The sequence below is a fragment of the Trachymyrmex cornetzi genome, unplaced genomic scaffold, assembly GCF_001594075.2.
Source record: "Trachymyrmex cornetzi isolate Tcor2-1 unplaced genomic scaffold, Tcor1.1 scaffold81, whole genome shotgun sequence".
Lineage (NCBI taxonomy): Eukaryota > Metazoa > Arthropoda > Insecta > Hymenoptera > Formicidae > Trachymyrmex > Trachymyrmex cornetzi.
The window spans coordinates 73361-95770 of NW_017300147.1; the positions used below are offsets into that span (position 1 = coordinate 73361).

Consider the following 22410-nt stretch of genomic DNA (forward strand, 5'->3'; position numbering starts at 1 on the left):
AAACTATAAATAATCTACAGAAAAGATTTATTGCTAAAGTATTATTGATAAGCATCACATTTTGAAATACACTAAAAAAATAATGATTAAAAAATTTTCAGAGGCACATTCTTAAAGAATTTGAGAACCTCCAGGAGAATCGCTATTTTGATTTACGTATGCTCATAAGACCCCTTATCATTTTCTTGTTATGAGCAGCACATCCATCTCGTGGTACAGACGTGTACTTACTTCTAATTATATATAATTATGTAAAATTATATACGAACTATAATAAATCATGTATAAATATATATAAAAATATATGAATCATTATGTATATAAATACACATAATATAAGGAATTTATACATAATTATATATAAAAGTTCGATGATGTTATATAAAATTGTATATAACTATATATAATGAATTTTACTTAATTATATATATTTTTATGTAATTTTATATAATTTTATATAATTTTACATAGTTCTATATAATTATGAATACAAATTTTTTTACCGGAAATTGACAGGCAACTTAATAATATTAATGCTAGTGAGTATTCATAAAATACTATAAAAAATTTATAATGAAAAATGTCATTCCAACCATGATTCGAACCTGGAAACTCCTTCATTCCATGACGGGTATTTCATCAATTCGATTATTGAAGCATGTAATAATATCTATCACAAAAAAAATAAAAATAGTATACTTTCTAAAAACATTTTTTCAGCTGACGTATAAATAACAATAATAAGTGAAATTCGAGAAATATTCAACCATGGTGTCCAGCAAAATCTGATTAGTCAATTCAGGGATAATTCCTGGATATTTTATGTAAAAATCCTGTTTTTCCCAGGATTTATTCATCAATTTATTTCCATTATTTAATTAATTTTCATCGATTCGTGCAATATTATACGCTTTGTATTCAAATTAGAATTCTATACGAATGATCCAATGTTGACTATACAAATGAATTAAAACGCAAATAAATTGGAAACAATACTATTTATTGCCTTAAAAATAATCAAACAAACGTTCCGTCAACACAAACGATTTTTTTACTATGCTATTTTAGACATTAAATGTTTTCTGTTAATAACTTATTGCTCTTTTAAAGAAGGATTTATGCCCAAACACAACTTTTCTTTTTATTATTTCTCTTTTTCACGCTCTAACGTTTTTAGAATGGAAGAACAATAAATTCCAGGTCAGCCTTGAAATTTCAGGGATTTTCCAGGAATTTTTCAGAACACATAAAATTTCAGTAAATTCCAGAATACAAAGATATTCAAGGACAGCAGCTGGACACCATATGTCGACACAATGAACGAAAAAAGTCATATTTTGTTGAAGCATATTTTGATGTCTAATAATATTTTTACATAAATTTTATAATTTTCAGTTCAAGATTACTGTGCACGAATTATTTATCGGTCTTGAAATACATTATTTTTGCACGTACCCACATATAACAATATCTTGATGAAATGAACAGTCGACTTTCGTCTTTAGCACTGTGAATTGTGTCACATTTGAACGCACAAATTTTAAGTAACTTGGTTCGCTAACTTTAAATACTTACAACACAAATATTTGCAACTTAAATATCGATAACATAAAAATTATTACAGCCTAGAAAATTGTGGTATTAGAACTTTTGTCTCAAAATTTCAATAATCTACTCTTAAGTGTTATTACGGTCTTAATGGAACATCCTATATACATACAATTATTAAACAACAATCAGGCACGTTAATTTGTATAAAAATGATAAAATTATGCCCAACACACAAAAATAATATTGTTTATAATATTCGTCAATATTCATTAATTTTTTTGGAACAATCTCATATTTTAATTCTTATTAGAGCAGTCTCACATATCTTTATACTTTCAATAGGCTCAAAGATCGCATCTAAATAATAAAATTCCGAAAGCAATGAGGAAATATTGTTCATTTAATTATGAAATTATCATCTGGTTCAGCTGGTCTCTGCATCAATGAGCGTTGTTTTTCAATTCTATCAGTTGGCTGGGAAAGAAAAATCTAATGGCAGCCGCAACTCTTAACAACCATGTTCTTATATTTCTTCAAGATGACATTGCTCTCGTCCAAGAAATACAAGACGGAAATGGCTGAAAGTTTGGTGGGCGCGCAGCATGGCTTGGGTACCTTGCCCGGACTCACCAAATGCACTAGAGTTTGAACTATTGCGTGGTTAGTTGCGTTCATATGAGCGTTCAATGGGAAGTTGCATTCCCCGCTACAATAATATGCATCGTACCCATCCGGCGCAATAATCCAATCCTATGCAACAAAACAAATTGTGAGAAATAACGCACGTATAAATCTATGGCGTCTGGTTCCTCACCGCACACGTCGTAGAAAACACGATTCCTTGTCTGTGACACCGTAATCCGACACAATCATCACCACGTCGAGGTGTGCCGTGAGGAACCAGAGTTTTAAAAGACACGATAATTAATAGCTCACCTGCCACTGCAAATCGCGGAAGCTGACATATAACGTTTGTATTTTGCAGGTTCGTGAATACTGTGCTCCAGGATCTGCGAAAACATATCTTTTATCAAAATTTTTAAATGAATTATTTAAGTATTAAAGATTTAGCTTTGATCGTTATGACTATTACTTTTAGTTTTTATTGATAAATTTTAAAGAAGACTGTTTCAGGTAAAAGTAAGGTTTAAAAAGATCATATTTATTGATCCTGTCAGTTCGAGCTTAAGTGGCGTTGTCAAGATCAGGAAAAGATTAATTTGAATTTTTTTAATGAAATCTTCTATTTCTTATTGCATATTCTTTCTTATAGCCCTTCTTCAGATCTTTCCAAAGCACTATAATAAAGTTATATTTTAGACATCAAACATAAACGAGACTTTTCTAAACATATTTCAGACGGTCAAGAACGTCAAATTGTTTCTTGAAATCATCTTTCGACCTTGCTCTTGTAAGCTGGATTATCTTCCGATCTTGTTTTCGTGATTTTACCATAAAAAAACTCGATAACTTCAAAACTGTTTATTTAAAATAAAGATAAAATTATAGTGCTCTCAAAAGGTTTGAAGAAGGGCTATAAAAATGTGCAATAAAAAAAATAGGGAGTATCATCAAAAAAATTCAAGGTAACTTTGTCCTAACTTTGGCGATGACACGTCGAACTAACAGAATCATTAAATCGATCGTTTTAAGTCTTGCAACTTTTATCTGAAACAGTTTTCTATAAAACTTGTATTTTTTCGAGATATTTCGGAGTCCCGGTATCTTTTCCTCACCCTGAATATACATATATACTATATACATATACATACATATATTGTGTACATATTTTTTGTTTTTTTATACGTAAATTATATATAAATATAAATATGTGTAAATTATATTATTATTACTATTATTATCATATTTATTATATTATAAATTAAATTAGGATTGCAATATTCCATATACGAATTTACCAGTGTAAGGATTATTCCGGTAATCCCAACCGGTGGCCTCACTCTTCTTCTTCCTCTTGGCATCGCGCTTCTGTCGAACCTTGGACTCCCTTACGCCTGAACTCTTAAAATAGCCCACTATGAAGGGTTGCTTGTCTGGATCACCCCGGAATCCCATAATTCCGATATCCTCTGGTCTCACTTCGTGCGCTGTAATACATCAATTGAAGAAATAAATAAATGAAATCACTAACTAGCTCTCAGCTAATAGCAATAGCTAGTAACTTAGTTTTCTTTAGGAATATTTTTCTTGAAAGTATATATTATAGTATAGAGATGTGATTAAATAATATAGAAGAATAAAATAACGATATACGAAACGAACATGTATCAAATAGAAGAAGAGAAACAATAGAGAATAGAAAGAGAAGAATATATGTTGATAGTCGCTACAAATATCGATGTGCTCTTGACGCACTAGAGGCGTTCTGCGAAAATCGTGTTTTGCGAAAACAGGAGACTCTTGCTCATATATTTCGAATCTTTATTCCGTAAGTATCAGGTATACGTGTTTATTAGAATGGCCTGCGCGCACGCGGGTCTCAGGATTATTAATAGTCAACCTTCATGAATATTGAACGCTCAAGAATCTCGGCGTAAAGTCGAGCCAAGCTTCGTAGACATTCACTTCCAACGCGTTTTAGACGTCTCGTTTTAATTACTCTGAAAAATTCCAGGGTAGCGATCATGTAACTTTGTCCCTAGGGTGGAAATGTGAAAAGTGAAAATTCTTATATGTGTGTGTGTGTATATGTATACGAACATACATACTTAAAAATTTTCACTTTTCACGTTTCCGCTCTAGCGAAAAAGTTACATGATTCCTACCCAGGTCTGCGTAGAGTTCGGATGTGCTCACGAAATTAAGTTCAAGAGGATCAAACGATGTTTACGCATCTATTCAATTTCACAATTGAAATCTGGAAACCCTTTTTCATCATAGAAGAAGGTCACCGATACCGACATGCCACTTTGTCTTTAGACAATGTTTCTTAAACAAAAGATAAAAATACAACTTCAAAAACATAAATACAAAGTAGAAAGTATCTTCTATCAGACAGTATAAGCAATTTTTATAATACTATTTGCAATTTTGCAATAATTAAGTTTTTCGTAAGTTATGCAAAAATAAACGTCTGACAAAATGGGCTCCAAAACTGACATAGTAGACAATAATACCAACATTCCTATTTTATAAATAAAGATATATCCTATTCTGGAAAGAAAACTAATTTATGAAACTATAAACATTTAAAATGACATAATATTATCGATAATACAGTCACTATTATTTTAATTACGCAATTTGCAAAAGAACATCGTAAGAATTTTCTTCTCGGATTCATAGAATTGGTTTTTAGCTGATTTGGTATAGAAATAAGCCACAGATATATGAATTATGAGTTTGTACTTCTTTAATTAGCTAAACAGAGACCATGATTTTATTAGTATTAATAAAGTGCAATAGTTAGTTTCTGAGAAATAAGAGGGTGTCACTTTAGGAGACCTATGTCAGTATCGGCGACTTTCCTCTAATTCATTTCGCCGATAACCCGATCGTGCATGATGATAGAAAGTTATCGCGCCCGGTTCCATATCCCGTTCGCAAGCTTATTTCCTCTCGACGAATACAGTCTTGAAAGAGGAGATAAGCCCCGTGATAAATCTCATCGATCGGGATCGCGCCATCGCGGTCAGATCGGGAATGCGGGTCGACGTCTAGGAGAGACCTCGTCGCGGCGAGCGATCGTATGTAAATGATCCCGAGCAGCGAGGGTACCGTGTGTTTCGAGTGTGCGCGCGAGTCCGAGAAAGCTAGTAAATTGACCGGCAGGAATGCGCATTTGCCGTGATTGCAGCGGACACTGGCGGACCCCTACCGCCGCAGTTGTTGCACTTTGCGCCGCTCTCGAGGAATGCGCCGGCTCGCGGCGAATGGTGCTCGCACGCTGTGCGTGCCTCTTCGAGGCGACGTATTCAAGTTCTGTGTCAAGTCATTTTGTCATCCTTCCCATTCGTTCTAGCATCGACAACGCGTTCCTTCAAGCGCGGTTGTTACCGGTGCGATAATCTATTACTAATCTATTATTAACCCTCTATAACGTCATATTCGTATATATTTATATTTTTATTTTATTTTTCATCATAATTGAGCGTAGTATGGAAATAACAATAAGAACCTTATTTTAGACAGCCAATACGAACTAGAAATTTAAATGCCTATACCGGTCGAAGCTGGATCTTTAATGCTTAAATAATAGTACGGAATAATAGAATGAAATAATAATAGTATGGAAATGTTTTCAAAATTCTGGGAATCGTGTCGTAACACTCGTAGTCCAGCAAATAACGTCAACTTGTTTGTTGGGATTGCAAACATTTAGCGTTCGATTAGATTAATTTTTTTAAATGATCTAAAAAAAATAGCTTCACACTGAAATACGTGTTCAGTTAAATGAAATTTATTTATTGAAAAATTATTATGTAATATTGTCGAAAATAAGTAAAAGATTTAGAGTTTAATTTAATTTAAAGAAATTTCGAAATATTCCGTATATTTTACTGTTATACTATTTTTTGTTGTAATATCATAGCCCAGAAGTTTGATTACAATTGTTTTTTTATAAAACGAAGAAGTTTTCAATCAATTTCCGATGAGAGGAGATATTGTAAATCACCAAGATACAAAGCTATTTTTTAAATAAAATGCAATAAACATTTCAGTTTAAAATACAATATACATTTCAAACTTCAAATATAAACTGTTCGCGGACTTTCATACTAACTATAAGCAAAATCATGTTACATGTAAATTATATTACATATAAATGTTGTACATCATTACGACTTGTGACTTCAAAGATATAATATACATTTTTTATAATAAATATTTAAAAATCAAAAATTAATTGTTGATTCAGATCTCAGAGTCAATATTTTCTATAGTAACATGTTATGTCATTTTTTCAAATACGAAAAAATTGGGTTATAAAGGATTAAATCTACACCTATCTTCGTACAAACGCAGTCGTGTAATGAAATAAATATAATTGCGGTTTTCAAAAGCGGATACGCGATTGCCCCGCCTATCTATATTCGCAGCTGTAAATCAAAATTAATTACACTCGCTGAACGTCGGTCGTCAGAATCACTCTCGGATGATTTTCTTTCGTTCTTCATCTGAATTTAGCAGTCTCGAGCATGATAAGAGGAAAATAAGAAAAATGAGAGAAAAATTGGATTTCATTAATTGTCGCAATCGTAGACATTGATAGGGTTACACCGGATTAATAAAATTTTTCATTTAGCTCTGCACGTTCTTTGTATACAAAGTGAATCGAATTAGAAACGAAACTCAAGTTTTATTTACAATAATATTTAAAAATTGGTAAGAAAACACCACTTTCAATTATTACTACCAATGGATTGTCACAAATTTGACCTATAATAAATCTTCGAATTCATAATTTTGCCGTAATAGTCGATATTGCTGATGTCTCATCATCTATTGAAGTGCATCTCTCTCTGTACTTATATTTTTATATAAATAGGTATTTCATATCATTTGTGTACTTCAATAAAGAATTCCTGTCTTAGTGACTTGATCATTTATTCGTAAGCTTGAGAATACGAATCCAATAGTTGAAAAATGTGTGATAATCCTTAGTTTATATTTAGGATCAGTTTATATTTAGATACAGATGATATATCTTTGAAGAATATCTCATAGGTATTTTTAAATACGGCGAGAGAAAATTTAAAAAACAGAGAGAGAGAGAGAGAGAGAGAGAGAAAGGCAGTCAGGAATCAAACGTAAAGATTCGTGAGAGGCATGTGACTCTCCGATCTTGTGTTTTATATTGAACGATCAAAGGTAAACCGGTTGCGCGTTCTGAAGAGCGAGACAAGAGGAAAGAGGATAGAATGCAGATAAGAAAGAGAGAGCAAATAATGAAATAATCTAGGCGCGGCAAACAACAAATCATACACACACACACGCACAAACAAACACACAAACAAACACACACCACACAAATATACATACACCACACACTACATACACACGTACAGATGTACATACATTAAATACACGCATGCTGTTTGTACACTTGATTTGATGTTTATATCCACATTAATGTCCAGTATTATCCGTCACCGCTTATTACAATTTTTATACAGAATATAATAATATGACAGATTATGTTTTATATATGCGTGTGTGTGTATCTTAATGACCAACCGTCCCAAATTGGGAGAAACAGTCTCAAATTTTAACTCTTTGTCCCACTTTACAGTCCCAAATTTTATCTGTCGTGTGTATAAGCGTGCATCTATAAGGATGTCAAAAAAAATGTTTAAGTCTTATAAATCAAAGAATGCTTAATGAAAAAATAATTTATTATAATATTTTGGAAAGCTCTTGAAATAAACTACAAGAATATGCAATAAAAATATGGGAGTTTCCATTTTAAAAATTCAAAATGATCTTGCCTTAACTTAGGAACTGCCACGCCAAGTCAAACTGATAAGATCAGTTAATAGATTTTTTAAACTCTACAATTTTTCAAAAGTGCTTAACTGTAATATACTTCATAATAATAAATGATATGCAGCTTTATTACGAAATCTTGAACGTTACCACTCTCTTTGGAGTCATTCTCAGCAAGTTATACATATTCAACGATCAATGTTGGTTAGACGATCTGTCCATGATGAGTCACTATCAGATTCCCAAAACTGTAGCAATCTCGAACAGACGTCAATCGTGTCATGAAGCTTTGGCAAATATAAATTCGCTAATTAATAAATTAATCGTGCTACGAGCACCTAATTAATTAACAGTAGACAATTCAGAGTCTCGAATGGTTCATATAAATTGAGCTTTTTTAAGATTATGTCCATTGAAATTTTTAATGAATATCATAAAGCAATCGCATATCAAAAATTTAGCTAATTTGCCACAGAAACCAGTTCTTTCATTAGAAGTGTACGAGGTCCTTTAGTGACAAAATCAATTTTCCGTTTCTGTTTTGTTCCTCTCGCTCTTTCTCTTTTTCTCTTTTTCCTTTCTCCTCTTTCCTTTTTCTCTCTCTTTTTTTTGTCCTGTTCAAGACTGCTGTCCTTTCTAAATTAACGTGAGCACCTCTCGCGTTCGTAAGTATGTCTTATCAGCATGGGAAGACAAGGTGACGCCTTCATCATAGATTAAGTGTCCCGAATGGTAATAAAGTATGCGAGTAAATAACGAACAAGAGATTAAAAAACGAAAAAACATTTAACTTCTTAAAAGTGATAGAATACTAATTGCACTTTCTTCTAGCATAATTATATTAAATTGTAAAAAAGGAATAAAGAAGGACAGCAAAGTTGGATGATTAAGCGCGACAAAGCTACATGAGAACAAAATTTCCAAAAAAACTTTACGTCGTCTGTTATTTTGAAATTACATTTCGACACTCTTCATTTATATGTAAATTTGTAACATTTACTTCAATATATAATTAAAGCCTTTAATTCATTATTTAAATTGATAAAATACTTCATTTCATGATATCAAGGAAAGAGATCCTTAATATCTTGATATCTTCGATTCCATAAAAAATACAATTTTCCGTCAATTTAAATTACGATAAACCGCAAGAGTAGTTAAGTAAGTGTTGTCTCTTTTCTTGAATCATAAACGCAGAAAAACTAGGAAGAAAATCGAGATTCAAGAGTTGTTAACTTGCTACAAATCTTTCGTGTCACGCACACGCAGCATTTACAACGGTATATTGTGGTGAGAACAGGTGTAATATACATTGAGGAAACACAAATTATACGTGACCATCAGGTATATGAGAACCAAGAATACACTCTTCATTTAATTCAAATAAAATACTTATCTACATATTAAAAATATTATATAAGATTCTTGAAAGCCAAATCGACTTAAATAAAAAATAGAAAATAGACTAAATTATAAACAAATCATATGTTCTGATATTAAAATTAAGAAATTTATATAAAAATAGAGTTGATCAATTTGGCTTCTGATAAACTTGTATACAATTGATGATGGCTGTTCTTTTTCGATTACCTATTGCTTCTTTTGTCGCCTGAGAAGATATAAAAGATATAAAAGACGCATTTCCGAATAATCAAAATTTAAAGTTTGAATTCTCTCTTATACTTTGCTTGCGATCCGATTTCAATAAACATCGAACATGTTTATTATCAAACCGGAAGTCGTTCTATATTCAGCGTACTATTTCTAAGAAGCTGGCTGAGAAGTTTAGATAGAAACACGTTTATAATAGTAGACTTGTGATTTAATCCATAAGTGTTCAGAGTTCTTGCTTTGAAATTAGAAAAAGATGAAGAATTAGTTGAACCGAGATTAAAGTTAATCTACGAATTAGTGAAAAAGGGCATAAATGGAAAGCATTCTCAGTACATAGTGACGTGTCAGTGTCACGTAAATCATGTGTGTGTGTGTGTGTATGTAAGTGGTATTGACTCGATAAACGACTCTATTTCAGATAAGGATTCTCTTAACGGTCTCCTTAACTTGATCTCCATTCAGTTACTTCAAGTATTGAATGAAAAATCTTTGTAAAGGCAAAAATAATGGAAGAAAACTAGAAGAAATAAAACGCTTACCTGAACGATCAGCAGGATGCACAGAGAGATACAGTCCTCGATTTTCGTTTGAGTCCTTCACCCAATGTTCAAAAGCCTCGCTGATGTTCAATGTCAGCCAGCCCTCTTTGTTGTCCGTAATATTTATGGCATCGATGTACTGTAATTCTCGAATTCTGAAATTGAAACGAAAGAGCTGTATTTCTACGATTCTAGTTTTTGCAACAAATAGTCTAATAAATATACAAACTTATTAGTGTCACTTTTTTAATTAGTGTTAAATTTTTTAATTAATAGTCTGCCTAAATTAACGCAAAATGCCGTGAAATAAAAACTTAAAAAATCGTGATTTTTTTATCATTTCTGAGTGCAAAAGAGTTACATCACACGAGAACAAAAATAACCAATTCTGTAAGACTACGTATCCTCAAATATTATTCATATACACATGAAAATTCTTAAAATAAAAAATGCGTTTTCATATGAAATCCTAGAACATATTTTAAAGTTTCGATCTTACAATTTGTTTGAACGGAGCAGATTTTAATCTCAACCCAGATAGCACATTATATTCTGAGAATGTACTAAAAAGGTCACATCTGATATTCGTATGATATTCCTATGTCCGCAGCAACATTGTTCGCAGTATATCCTCAGAATATCGAGATGAATTTTGAAAATTTTTCTTAAGAGTGTGTAAGAAATATCTATTAAAAATAATATTCTGTTAGCAAAAAATATTATTTTTAATAGATATTTCTTACATGTTGCTGCGAACAATGTTGCTGCAGACATAGGAATATCATACGAATATCAGATGTGACCTTTTTAGTATATTTTCAGAATATTTTCAGAATATAATGTGCTATCTGGGAATTGTATCACATAAAATTGTCACATACGCTAATTACCGTGCAATGATAGATATTCTAGTTTATTAAAAATTGATAGGCGCACGTAAACACGATAGAAATAATATATGTACACTCAGTAACTCCGATCGTCACGCACGACGTGTCGCCCGTCACAAATGCTTTGTCGTGATTCTTCGTATTGTAATTTCTAATTAATCGTGAAACAGCGCGTGCCGCGCATCAATAAGAGCCTCCGGCTCTTAGCAAGAAAACACGTCGATCATTGTTCAGTGAGCAAATGATCTTCGCAACATTTACCTCTTACCATATGCAAATCCATTATCGTAATTGAACAAGCTATGAGATTCTCGTGTTCTTCGGAATCGAGTCTCAATGATCCTTTATTCAATAAAACCAATAAATCGACTGATAAAATCGAGTAAAATTAATTTGCTAATTTAACGAATCCAGATTTTGATTATAAATATCTAAATAATTTATTTCCTTGAGCAAAATATATCTATAAAGTTTTCATTAATGAAAACGTTAGATGATTGACTAATGAAAATATTATTTATTTGGATTAACATCTCAATAAAATTTTATCGACGATATTTGTTTAGAATTTCGATATATAAATAATTGTTAAACCAAATATCTGTAAAATCAAAAATCGTATAACAAAGTAGAAGGATTTAGAAATCATAAATCATAACAAGATTCCAGAAACTTTTAAAATATTTTCAGAGCTTTGCTTTAATTATTTACTTATAAACGACTTGTCATTTTAATCCTATAATTTCAATTTTAAATATGCGATTCTTCTTCAAAAACACGTATCATCAGCATTCCGCGTTAATATTCCTAACAATGTACCGTGATGAAGAGGTTTTATTACGAAAGCAACGAGTCGCCAGCTTGTCTCGCAAGGAAGAAGAGGCAGGGGAAGAAAAAGAAGGAGGTGGAGGATGCGTCACGCATAGTTTGACTTTGATGGAAGGAACCGAAAGAGCTAGCGTGAAGGGTGAGAAGAAGAGAGACGCAAAGATCGAGCGCAACTGCGTAGGCAGAAGAGACGAAGAAACACGCGAAGAGAGCCTGTTAGACCGTCTCCACGGCTAATTTACCTCAATTTACGGAATAGCGTTTCCTGTCGGGGCCTGTATATCGGTCAGGCTCAGGTCGCCAAAAGTTTCCAGGGGAAGGGGGAAAGAACGTAAGAGCGTGTAGCCGGCTGTCACTCCTCAATCCTCCGGTAGTAAATCAAAAGGCTAAGGAGCCTGTACTAAGTAGCCGAACTTGCGAAACGAAAGATCTAAACTTTGGATAACTGGACCTTCGTATATCTGATGTGTTAGAAGTTTAGTACGGGTCTAAAGAGTCTCGATGAGACCGATTACGCTAAGCTTCTTCAGAAGCGACCATCTTTCGTTTATTTCTTCGAACGAAATTTCAGTGAAGGATTTCGTGCGAGCTTACAAATTTATCGTAAAATCATTTTTCTCCAACTCTTTCCGAAAAAATCACTGATTGAAGTTTAAGAAATTTTCGATCGTAAGCTCGTTATTTCATAGGTACATCAAACTTGGAAGACAATTAGGGATTCGCGATTCTGGTATCGGGAATTCTAGATAGTAAGTAGATGACGATCCGTGAAAACGGGAAATTCTTTTCAGAATTGACAGAATGGGCGCTCAAAAGTGTACTTAAAGGCACAGTTACGACGGCTATTAGCGGCGACGGGGCGTCTCGTGACTCACAATTTGTAGGACGGAGCGGCATGTCCATTAGATAGAGCGTCTCTAGACAGACCGTCGACATTTACCGCAGGCGTGGAGGTTTACCCTCTTAGATTAACTCACCACGCTTTCCTTTTTACGATTCAGTTCCTACCCGGACGGGATGGCCCCCGCCGGTGGTCCTATGGCTAATGATTACATGTGTATCGTAATATATTTCTGATTATCCACTCTGCACGTTGTTTCCTATGCTGCCAAAGCAGGATAAATACACTTTTCTAAAAAAGAAAGAGCTAAAATGTCTCTTGTCCTCTGAATACATGTGGATGTAATAATATAAATACGAAATAAAGAAAACGGAGAAGTCGAAGGTATACGAAAAAGAAGGTTCGGCGAAATATTCAAAGTTTTTCTCTCTGCGTTTCAGGTAGAACAAATGCCTGAGACTTTTTCGGCGAAGGATTAAGGACCTCCTAATTAGGGATACGATGACGATGTCAAAAACTGCGAAGGATGCCTGGAGGAACATGAAATTGGTCTAACCTAGGCGTCCTTGGCACAAAAGCCGACGAATAGCGAGTATTATTTTTCGTTTCGACTTTATTATTGCAGCACGAAGATGTGCTTTAACATTCATTAAGCTTCCCGAAATTCCAGCCTAATCTCTAGATTCTTGTCTGACAATTTTTTAATTCTCCTAAATCCATCTACTTTACGTGATACGCGTCTAGAAATATAGAAATATAGAATTTAACGCGTTTAGAAACATGGGAAAAAAATGGATAATTCTTCTTACCCTTCTTTAGTGTTCAATACTCGGTACGCCGTGATTGTGTGGGAACCATGACTCTTCTGAATCTTCGTGTGTGCACTATGATACAACCTAAGCTCAGCGCCAATTATGTATTCTTCAGGTGGTACTTCGGACACATCGAACCAGAGCCTCTTCCCACGTTCGTGTCTCACCCCAGGGACGTGATGATCTATTTTAAATTACAAGTCTGCGATCAGTCAGGCATTATTCAGAATGGCCGCTTATAATCACGCAACAACAATCATACACAGCACGGTCCATAAATTTTGAGATAAAAATCATGTAAAATAAAGAACTCGTCAGAAAAATATTTTTTTTTATTCAAAAGGGAATTCTTTTCAATAAATGCATCGTTTTGCTCTCGTTTCAATTTTTCCATTTGATACATTAAATACCCATCTTTTGTAATTAATCTTCAGTTGGTCGGTCACGGGGTAGCTTAAATTTTTGAAATGTCGAATGATTTAAAGAATTGTTATAACCTTACATCATTCATTATCCCATTTATCTAACGCTCTCTAATATTTCTTGCTTTCGAAATTGAAACTGTAATTGAAAGAATTTGATATTTTAGAAATTAAAGTCGATGTAACAACTGCAATCGGTCAACTGAAGACGATTACATGAAAAAGAATATTCAATGGCATTGCAAAGATTGAAAACAAGAACAAAGTAATTGATTGTATATTGATTGTAAAAGATTTTATTATAAATAAAAAATGTTGAAAATATTTTTCTAGAGGTCTTCTGTTTCTTATATAATTTTTAGTTAAAAATTTATGGATCACGTTGTGTGTATTTTATGTATATTCACGTTCAATTTTAAGAATATTATTTATCAAACGAAGATATCGAAACTAGAAGATAAATTTGGAAAATCATAAAACTATGTACCGAAATATATCTGATAATACCATGTTCTTAAATAGCTAGAAAAAAAATAATGCTCTGAAAATAATTCGATTATAATAGTATAAAATTTCAAGAAGAATATAGTTTCCAGGTTTAAAGGTTCTTGATATATATCTTGAGAAATTGTTTCTCCATCTTTACTGGAGGAACATTTCTACCGAATAGTCTACTTTAGAAACAAGTGTGTAAAGGATCAGCTTAGGTTATCGATGCAAACTTTGAAACTGATGACTCAGAGCTCAGTCAAACCACAGGAACGTCTACGATGGAATACCAATTAGTCCTTTTTTTCAATGGGGAGATAACATTTCGTTATCGCAAAACGAAATTTCTACGAGAGTCCAAGTCGAGGTAAGGTATCTTTGGTGAGCCTACTTGTGAGTCCCCCAAGGAGGTCTTTAGAAATGATCCGTGGACAATTCGCAGCGTGAAATCGAGCTCTTTCTTACCGTCAAAGTGGTCGCCGGCCTGCGAGCAAAGAAAGAGCGGTAGACTCGGGGGGGCTCTAAGTAATGCCTAATGCCTCCACTGAAGTGGGCGGCTTGGATCCGAACAGGGACGTGAGGCGAGGGGAGGGGCGAAGGGGGACATAAAAATTTGTTTTGTTTTTTCGTTCCGACGGTCGCATTCCAACGGTACCAGATTGCCGGGCCTCCTCAGCTCTCGGGGTGGTCCCAAATAGCTTTTGGGACCGTCCATGGAGCGTTCTGTGGCGAGCCGCGTTTTTGTTTTTTACGCCGCCGTTGCCGCCACCGCCGCGCTCTTCCTTCCCATCGCCTCCCCCTTCGCGTCTTTCTTAAAGGCGTATGTATGCGCTTGTCAGTACACCTATGGTATGGTGAAAAAAAAAGAGATAAGTTTACCGCGTGTTTTCTTAATTCTTGAGACACAGCGAGCGATATTGTGGTTATATATTTTGAATAGAATCTATGATAAAAAATACATAGATTTCCGCGTCACGAACTTCTTGAATATATTCTAGAATTCATTTTAAACAAAAAGTTCATGTACATTATATGTCAATTAGGCTCAGTTATCAAGATATGTACAAACTTTTATTAATATTGCAACAAACAAAATTATTAGATATTTATAATTTTTATGTCTTATTCTTTTAATTGCATCTCAGATAGCACATTATATTCTGAGAATATTCTGAGAATATACTAAAAAGGTCACGTCTGATATTCGTATGATATTCCTATGTCCGCAGCGACATTGTTCGCAGTATATCCTCGGAATATCGAGATGAATTTCAAAAATTTTTCCTAAAAGTGTGCGTAAGAAATATCTATTAAAAATAATATTCTATTAGCAAAGAACATTATTTTTAATAGATATTTCTTACACACTCTTAAAGAAAATTTTCGAAATTCATCTCGATATTCTGAGGATATACTGCGAGCAATGTCGCTGCGGACATAGGAATATCATACGAATATCAGACGTGACCTTTTTAGTATATTCTCAGAATATAATGTGCTATCTGGGATTAATTGTTCAAAATCTACTTTTTGCTTACAAACATATCTCTCTCTCTCTCTCTCTCTCTCTAACTAAGAGCGGTTTTACCGAGGGGGTAACCACTGAAATATTTATCTGATCACAAATAATTTTTTTTAATACATATGAAGTCATTCGGTAAAATATACAATTTTATTTAATATTATACAATCGGATTATACATAGATTTCATATGAATTTGATAATGACCGAGAACTCTGTCCCACGATTACATTAAGTGGTTACCCCCTTGGGTTTTACGCTATCATTTGTCCAGCAATCAGATTAGACATGATAAAAAGACTCAATGTCTTATCTCTATAGTCGAGAGCTAAAACGAAGAGAGAGAGGAATTGAGAAGGAGAGATACACATTGGTATATTACGAATGAATGGATAGTTCAGACGGGCATCGACATCATGCTAAAGAAATCCCCCCGGTCGCACAGATCCGTTACATTCAGTTCCGCTGCGGATCCATCCATCTCCGCAGGATTCAGCATCCTAATCTTCGTAATTCGTAGCCGCGCGTCTCCCTCCGGGTAACCGGCCGTTACGCTGTCCGCGTGAGGAAGGAACGGAGTGGAAAAAAAGAGCAAAGGGCCGGAGGAGGACGAGCCCGGGCCTTCAAGTTGAGACATTTTAACCTGCCCGTGGCTTCGCGCCACGAGGAAAGAGAGATGCTTATTGACTCGTCTTTCCCAGGGGGGTATCCCATGCAACATGGCCGGTAGAAAGGAGATAGAAAAAGAGAGGAGAGACTTTGTGTATAAGACGTATAGCCCATGAGACCGGGTTCGCATTCGTGTGTGCAACTCCTGGCGATTGATGCGCTCTGAATCAATTTTTTCTGTCCTTGTTTTTCTGATTCCGATTCTCCATTTCCGTTCTTCTATTCCTACATATACGCCATATCCTTGTCTTTATTTCACATTGTCATTATCTCGCACAGCAGATGTTGCTTGTAGGTATAACTACCGATTTATATGCACGTCGCATTTCGCGTCGAACAGCCTAGAACATTCCTCACTGTTCCCTCGACGCGAGGACGACAGCAAAATAGAAAACCGGACATACGAACACGCAGAGAGAACGAAAGAGAGAGGGGGGAGGGGGAAGCAGTAACGGGTTTCCGGGGAATCTGATGAGCAAAGAAGAAAAAGGGAAGAATAGAGATTCTTAGATTCCTCATCGGGTTTGTGGCAATTTTTTTTTGTACTTAAACTGCAGAGTCGCGAAACAACAACACTATCGTGTCGAGTTCGCATACTGAGATTTTCGAGAATTCGTTACGTGCGCCTCACATTCCTTGTCGTGACTTCACACCTCAGGAACGTGCTAGAGAAGATAAAGTATTCTTATGCTTTAATCTTCCTTGTTAGAGAATTGGAAAATTTCTTAGGACTACTTGGCATGAGGAATTCGAGACAAAGAAGTATCTTGTGTTTTAGAGTTTGGCTAAGGGACAGGACGTTTAAGAGATCTTCTTTATGCATTACTAACATTCATCATTTTTATCAACGTAGATAGCTTTTAATTCCAGTTTAATTTATTTCTTATCTTTTTCTAATTTTAAGAATTAGAAAAAGATAAATGGCAATGAAATTAATTAAAATGAAATTAAAGTTATTTCATATTGATAGAAATGGATATAAATCAAACTGAAATGTCCACATAAATAATCATAAAATTCAAGCTCGAGTAGTTCTGAACGATTTAATAATCTTAATGAATATCTAGAATTCCTGATACACACGTAAAAAAAAATTCCGAAAAAAATAAAATTTAAAAAAATTAATTTTTAGAAACAAAGCTCTGTAATTTGTCAATTATTATTTTACCTATTTCGAATTTTCAATGATTAAAAAGAATATAGATCCAAAAATAAAAGAGATCTGAATTTAGGACAAATAAATTTTAAAAATTGGTAATAAAAACAGATATTTCTTTATGTATAGCCATCCAACTGTAGAACTACTCGGAATTCTCAAAAATTGTTCAATCTCGGATTTAGAAAATTTTTTATCACTATTCAAACATTTCTCTCAAACTGTTAATCTAATCTAATAACTTTGAGGTATATAAGATTTTTCGTCAAAACTCGTCGAGAATTATCCAAAACTTCAATCAGAACTACTCAGAACTCTCAAAAAATTTTCAATCACCGTTTACATATCGAGTATCTTTTGCAAATCATTAGTTCGAAAATTTTGTTAGAGTTAGTTCTGATAGGCATTCTGGACAGTTCTCAATGAGCTCTGATAAAGTCTTATGGCTCAAGATGATTGGACCAATGGTTTGTAAGATACCCGATTTAAACGATAGTTGAAAATTTTCTAAGTCTGAAGTAAAAAATTTTTTGAGAATTCCGAGTAATTCTGATTGGAATTCTGGGTAGTTTTCATGAATTCTAACAAAAGAATCTTAATGGCTCAATGCGGTTGAATGGCTATATAAATAGATACCTGATGTTTTTACTACCTGTTTCTGAAATTTAATTTAAGTCCAGAGCTTTTTTATTTTTGGGTCTATATTTTTTTAATCGTTGAAAACTCTTATAGAAATAGATAAAATAATAATTAAAATATCCAGGAGCTATTATATCTAAAAATTAATTTTTCAAAAAAAAGTTTTTATTGTCGGATTTCTTTTTATATACCAGGAACTCTAGAGATTTACAAAATAAAGCTATTAAGCCACTCAAGATTATCCCGAATATCGATAAAGAGTTTAGTATCTCATTTTTTAATTTAAATTAAAAATTGTTATTAACCGGAATTTTTAATAAAGAACTCTTTGGACGATATTCATAGTCGGATCTTATCTGACTATTTAGAATCGTATTAAGTACATTCTCAAGATGTCATGAACTGATCAGAGAGCTGCATTAACATCTTAATTAAGACAGTCTTAAAATAAGAATCAACTATGAATACCGGCCTTTGTCTCTTCAAAATGAACCGGGAACTCTAATCAGAACTATAAAGTTTTAACGTTGAATTGGTTAACTTCACATATACGCTTGCTCTTGACATCCTGATGTGAATAACAAATGATGGCGAGTAAACGTGAAGATATTTATTTTGAGCCAAACGTGTCTATCAAAAAGTTTTCAATTAATCGATTTTTCGATTAGTTATTATCGATTTAACGCCAGTTATCTTGATAAAAACTCTTCTTTTTCAATATGTTAATATTTAACGTAAAATGTGTGTGTGCGTATAAAGTTCAAAGTACGCAGATATAATTTAAACTTCAAAAGTAGGAATAAAAACAACATAAAAATTTATTTATAGAATTAAGTAATCATTCCCTGCTCGCATGTTTCCGAAACTTAATTTGCATAAAAATCGTGAATATATAATTATATAATAAATACACATATATAGGAATAAGAGAGATAAGATATATACATAACATAATTATGTAACAAAACAACATACACACACATACATAGGATATAACATAAAATATATAAATATATACACAAAAATAAATACACAAATATAATTAATAAATAATTAATCCTTCGGCATTCCAGTTACGAAGATATCGGTTTCCAATTGATCGGTAAATCTATCAATTTCGTTAGAGTCCTTATTACAGTTGGAACTTCGGAAAACAGAATCTCGGAAAAGTAATGCAATGGAATTGACCAATCAAAATTATTTAAGTTTAGCGTGTTACCTTCATTCTTTAGTAAGCACCTGTCAAACGATTTGAGAAATTCAAACTTACTGTGAGCCGCGAAAGTCATGATAACATCGCTCTGATCGATCGCTCTCAAATCCTGCCCGCTGAGGTCGAACTCCCCGGCTTTGTGACTACGTGCCACGGGCTTTTCCTCTTCGTCCTCGCCAAGGGCGTTCTTGTAGATATCCAGTAGAAACTTGGGCGCTGACCTCTTCACTTGGGGGGTCCTACCGATGGTGTTCCGTGGACGATCCGGGAGTCCCAGCAGATTCAGGATCTCGTGCTCCACCTCGCGTTTCTCACGCTGGCTGACCACACGATGAACCACCGTCTGATCGAAGCCGTTGTCCACGTATAAACCGCTTATCCTCTCGGCGCTACCGATCGTCAAATCGCCGAGGATCGCTGCGAGGATCAGCAGGATAGAAAAAGGTTGAGCTGACATGATGATGTCAAGGAGGAGTCAGTGTCTTTAAATCGTAATCCTTTCTGCTTTCCTTTTCGATTCCTTATCCTCCTCCTGGACTTTTCTTTTCCTCGTCCCTCTTTCTCCCAGCAAAATTCTTCCCTCTTTCTTTCTCCTCGAATTTACCTACGAAAGAAAGTAAGCTCTTCCACTTTTCTCTCGTCGCATTCAATTCCCGCGATTATCCAACGCTAAGCGCGCGCTTCTCTTCGTAGCTTCAGCAACAGCACGAAAGTTCCGGAACTGTTCAAATATTTTCGAGCACCACGAGCAAACAGTTCAAAGGTCACCGAGCTGAAAGTATTCGAGTTTAATTCAAGAGTTTCACGGTCTAAGCAACTATGAGAAACTAGGGACTCTCAACGATCCCATCGCGAGCCGACGCGACGGTTGAGATTCCCGAATAACGGTGATCTTGATCGATGCGGATCCTGGTGAATGGTGATCTGGATCAACGACGCTCCCGGCAGAGCGATTGCGCGCGTTGCGGTTTCGTTGTCAGGAATGGACATCGCGTGTGCGCGCGCGCGCGAACCCACACGCTGCAGGTAACGCTCTTCGTCCTCGAATGTCCTTAACGGCTTGCTGACCTCGTGTTACGACTCACTCCGCTGTATCGTCCACTGTTGGTACCGTGAAAATCTCACTGGTCCCGATCGTCCCTCGCTGTCAGTGCGTGCCAGAGATTCTACGTCACTGCGATTGCGCCGGGATTGAACTTCGATGAGGAAAGCAGGAAATTTGCTGTGCATCGCGTTTTCCCTGACGATACGCTGCGCGTTTCCGTCAATCACACTCTTACGATATCATCGCTTTTTTCCCCAAAATAAAGTTTACGTTGCAAATCACACAATTACTGATACACAGTTTTCAGATCTACTAAAATTTCGAATTATCGGTTGCTCTTCAACGTTTTCGCGACGTAAAGCATGACATTAGCGCTACAACTATCTGTACTAAAAATTCGAAAGCGTTAATCCGAGAATCTCTAAAAGTAATAACAATAATATAAATGTAAGAGAAGAAAACGGTGATCACTTAACTTGAATGTTTTTATTTCAGCTATTTTTGTCGGACACTTTATGAGAACTTTACTTTATACTCCGAGACATTCTATCGCCGCAGGAGCACGAATCCAGCAGAACTGACAAATTCCAGGGTTGATTCAGTTGATTGCCAATCGTTGACGTGATGAGGAACGATCGTGCTCGTCCAAATGAGAAGCTCCAGAATTGATATTCGTACAATCTTGCTGATTGTCAACGTTTGTCGTAAAGTCGGGGAACCAGCTTGAATATCCGTCGTCGATGGATCGTAAGTGATCGTGGGTCACCGCGGATGACTCCTGGCGAGTCTGGCGACTCTCGCGATGCCAGTGCCAGTCTGTTTGTCTGGCCCATGCCAGTCGTCGTCCCGAGTCGTCTCTCTAGCGAGCTCACCGCCTCCCAGGTCCGTATTGAGGCCCACTCGGTCCCTTCGCCCCGAGGGTTGATCCGTCGACTTTTTCTCTCTTTTCCCTCTTCGCTTATTATTCGTATGTAAATAAAGTTTTATTGTTGCCTTATTATATAATATTGCTGCGACAATTTTACGAAGGTTACACTGCAAGATTGAATGGAAGTTGTTTAACAAATTCTGTAATTTTTTTTAATATTAATATATTATAATAATGTTAACAGAAATATAAAAATGAAAATAATTATAACTACGAAAAATCAACATTATAAAAATAATAACAAATTAAAAAGGGAATATATGAATAAGAACCATGGCACATACAAAACTTAAGCAATAAGGAAATCAACATATATTAAAATAGTTGTTGCTTATTATACGTTATGATCTTACGGTCTCTACTGTAATGATTTGCTTATTACTTACGTTTTACTGCTTAAATTTTTTGTCTGCCATCTTAAATCGTGTTAAAATTTAGTAAAATAAAAAAGTCGCTGATATTAATTCTTGAGAGTTGAATTCTTTTTATAATCTTTCCCTTCCTTTCTTTCTGTCTTTCTCTTTCTTTTTTCTTAATTTAATTTTTCGTTATTTAAAAATTAAGTACATCTTCTAATATAATTTTTAATTCCCTGATGAAAATAAAGAGTAAGACAAAAAGGAGCATGAGTCGAATATAAAAGGAGAGTGAAGGAAACGTTCTAAACAGCATAGATTGGAGCAAAACGTAAAAAAAGCAGTAAACGTTTTAACTTGACACTTCAAGAAAATGAAAAATTCCAAAAATCATATTACATTAAATATGGTAATTACATGGTTTTTATTATATATTAGTTGGGTCCTAA

The 22410-nt window shown here is 34.5% G+C and overlaps 1 protein-coding gene across 1 annotated transcript; it reads right to left on the reverse strand.

Moving 5' to 3' along the window:
• Positions 1 to 1976: 1976 nt before the first annotated feature.
• Positions 1977 to 21473, reverse strand: gbb (glass bottom boat). The gene is made up of 6 exons (XM_018519040.1): positions 19690 to 21473; positions 13520 to 13706; positions 10152 to 10306; positions 3471 to 3659; positions 2488 to 2561; positions 1977 to 2301 (listed from the first exon to the last, which is right to left on the reverse strand). Exons 1-6 carry the CDS (start codon positions 20087 to 20089, stop codon positions 2041 to 2043), a joined length of 1266 nt encoding a protein of 421 aa, XP_018374542.1. The 5' UTR covers positions 20090 to 21473; the 3' UTR covers positions 1977 to 2040.
• Between the last annotated feature and the right edge of the window lie 937 nt (positions 21474 to 22410).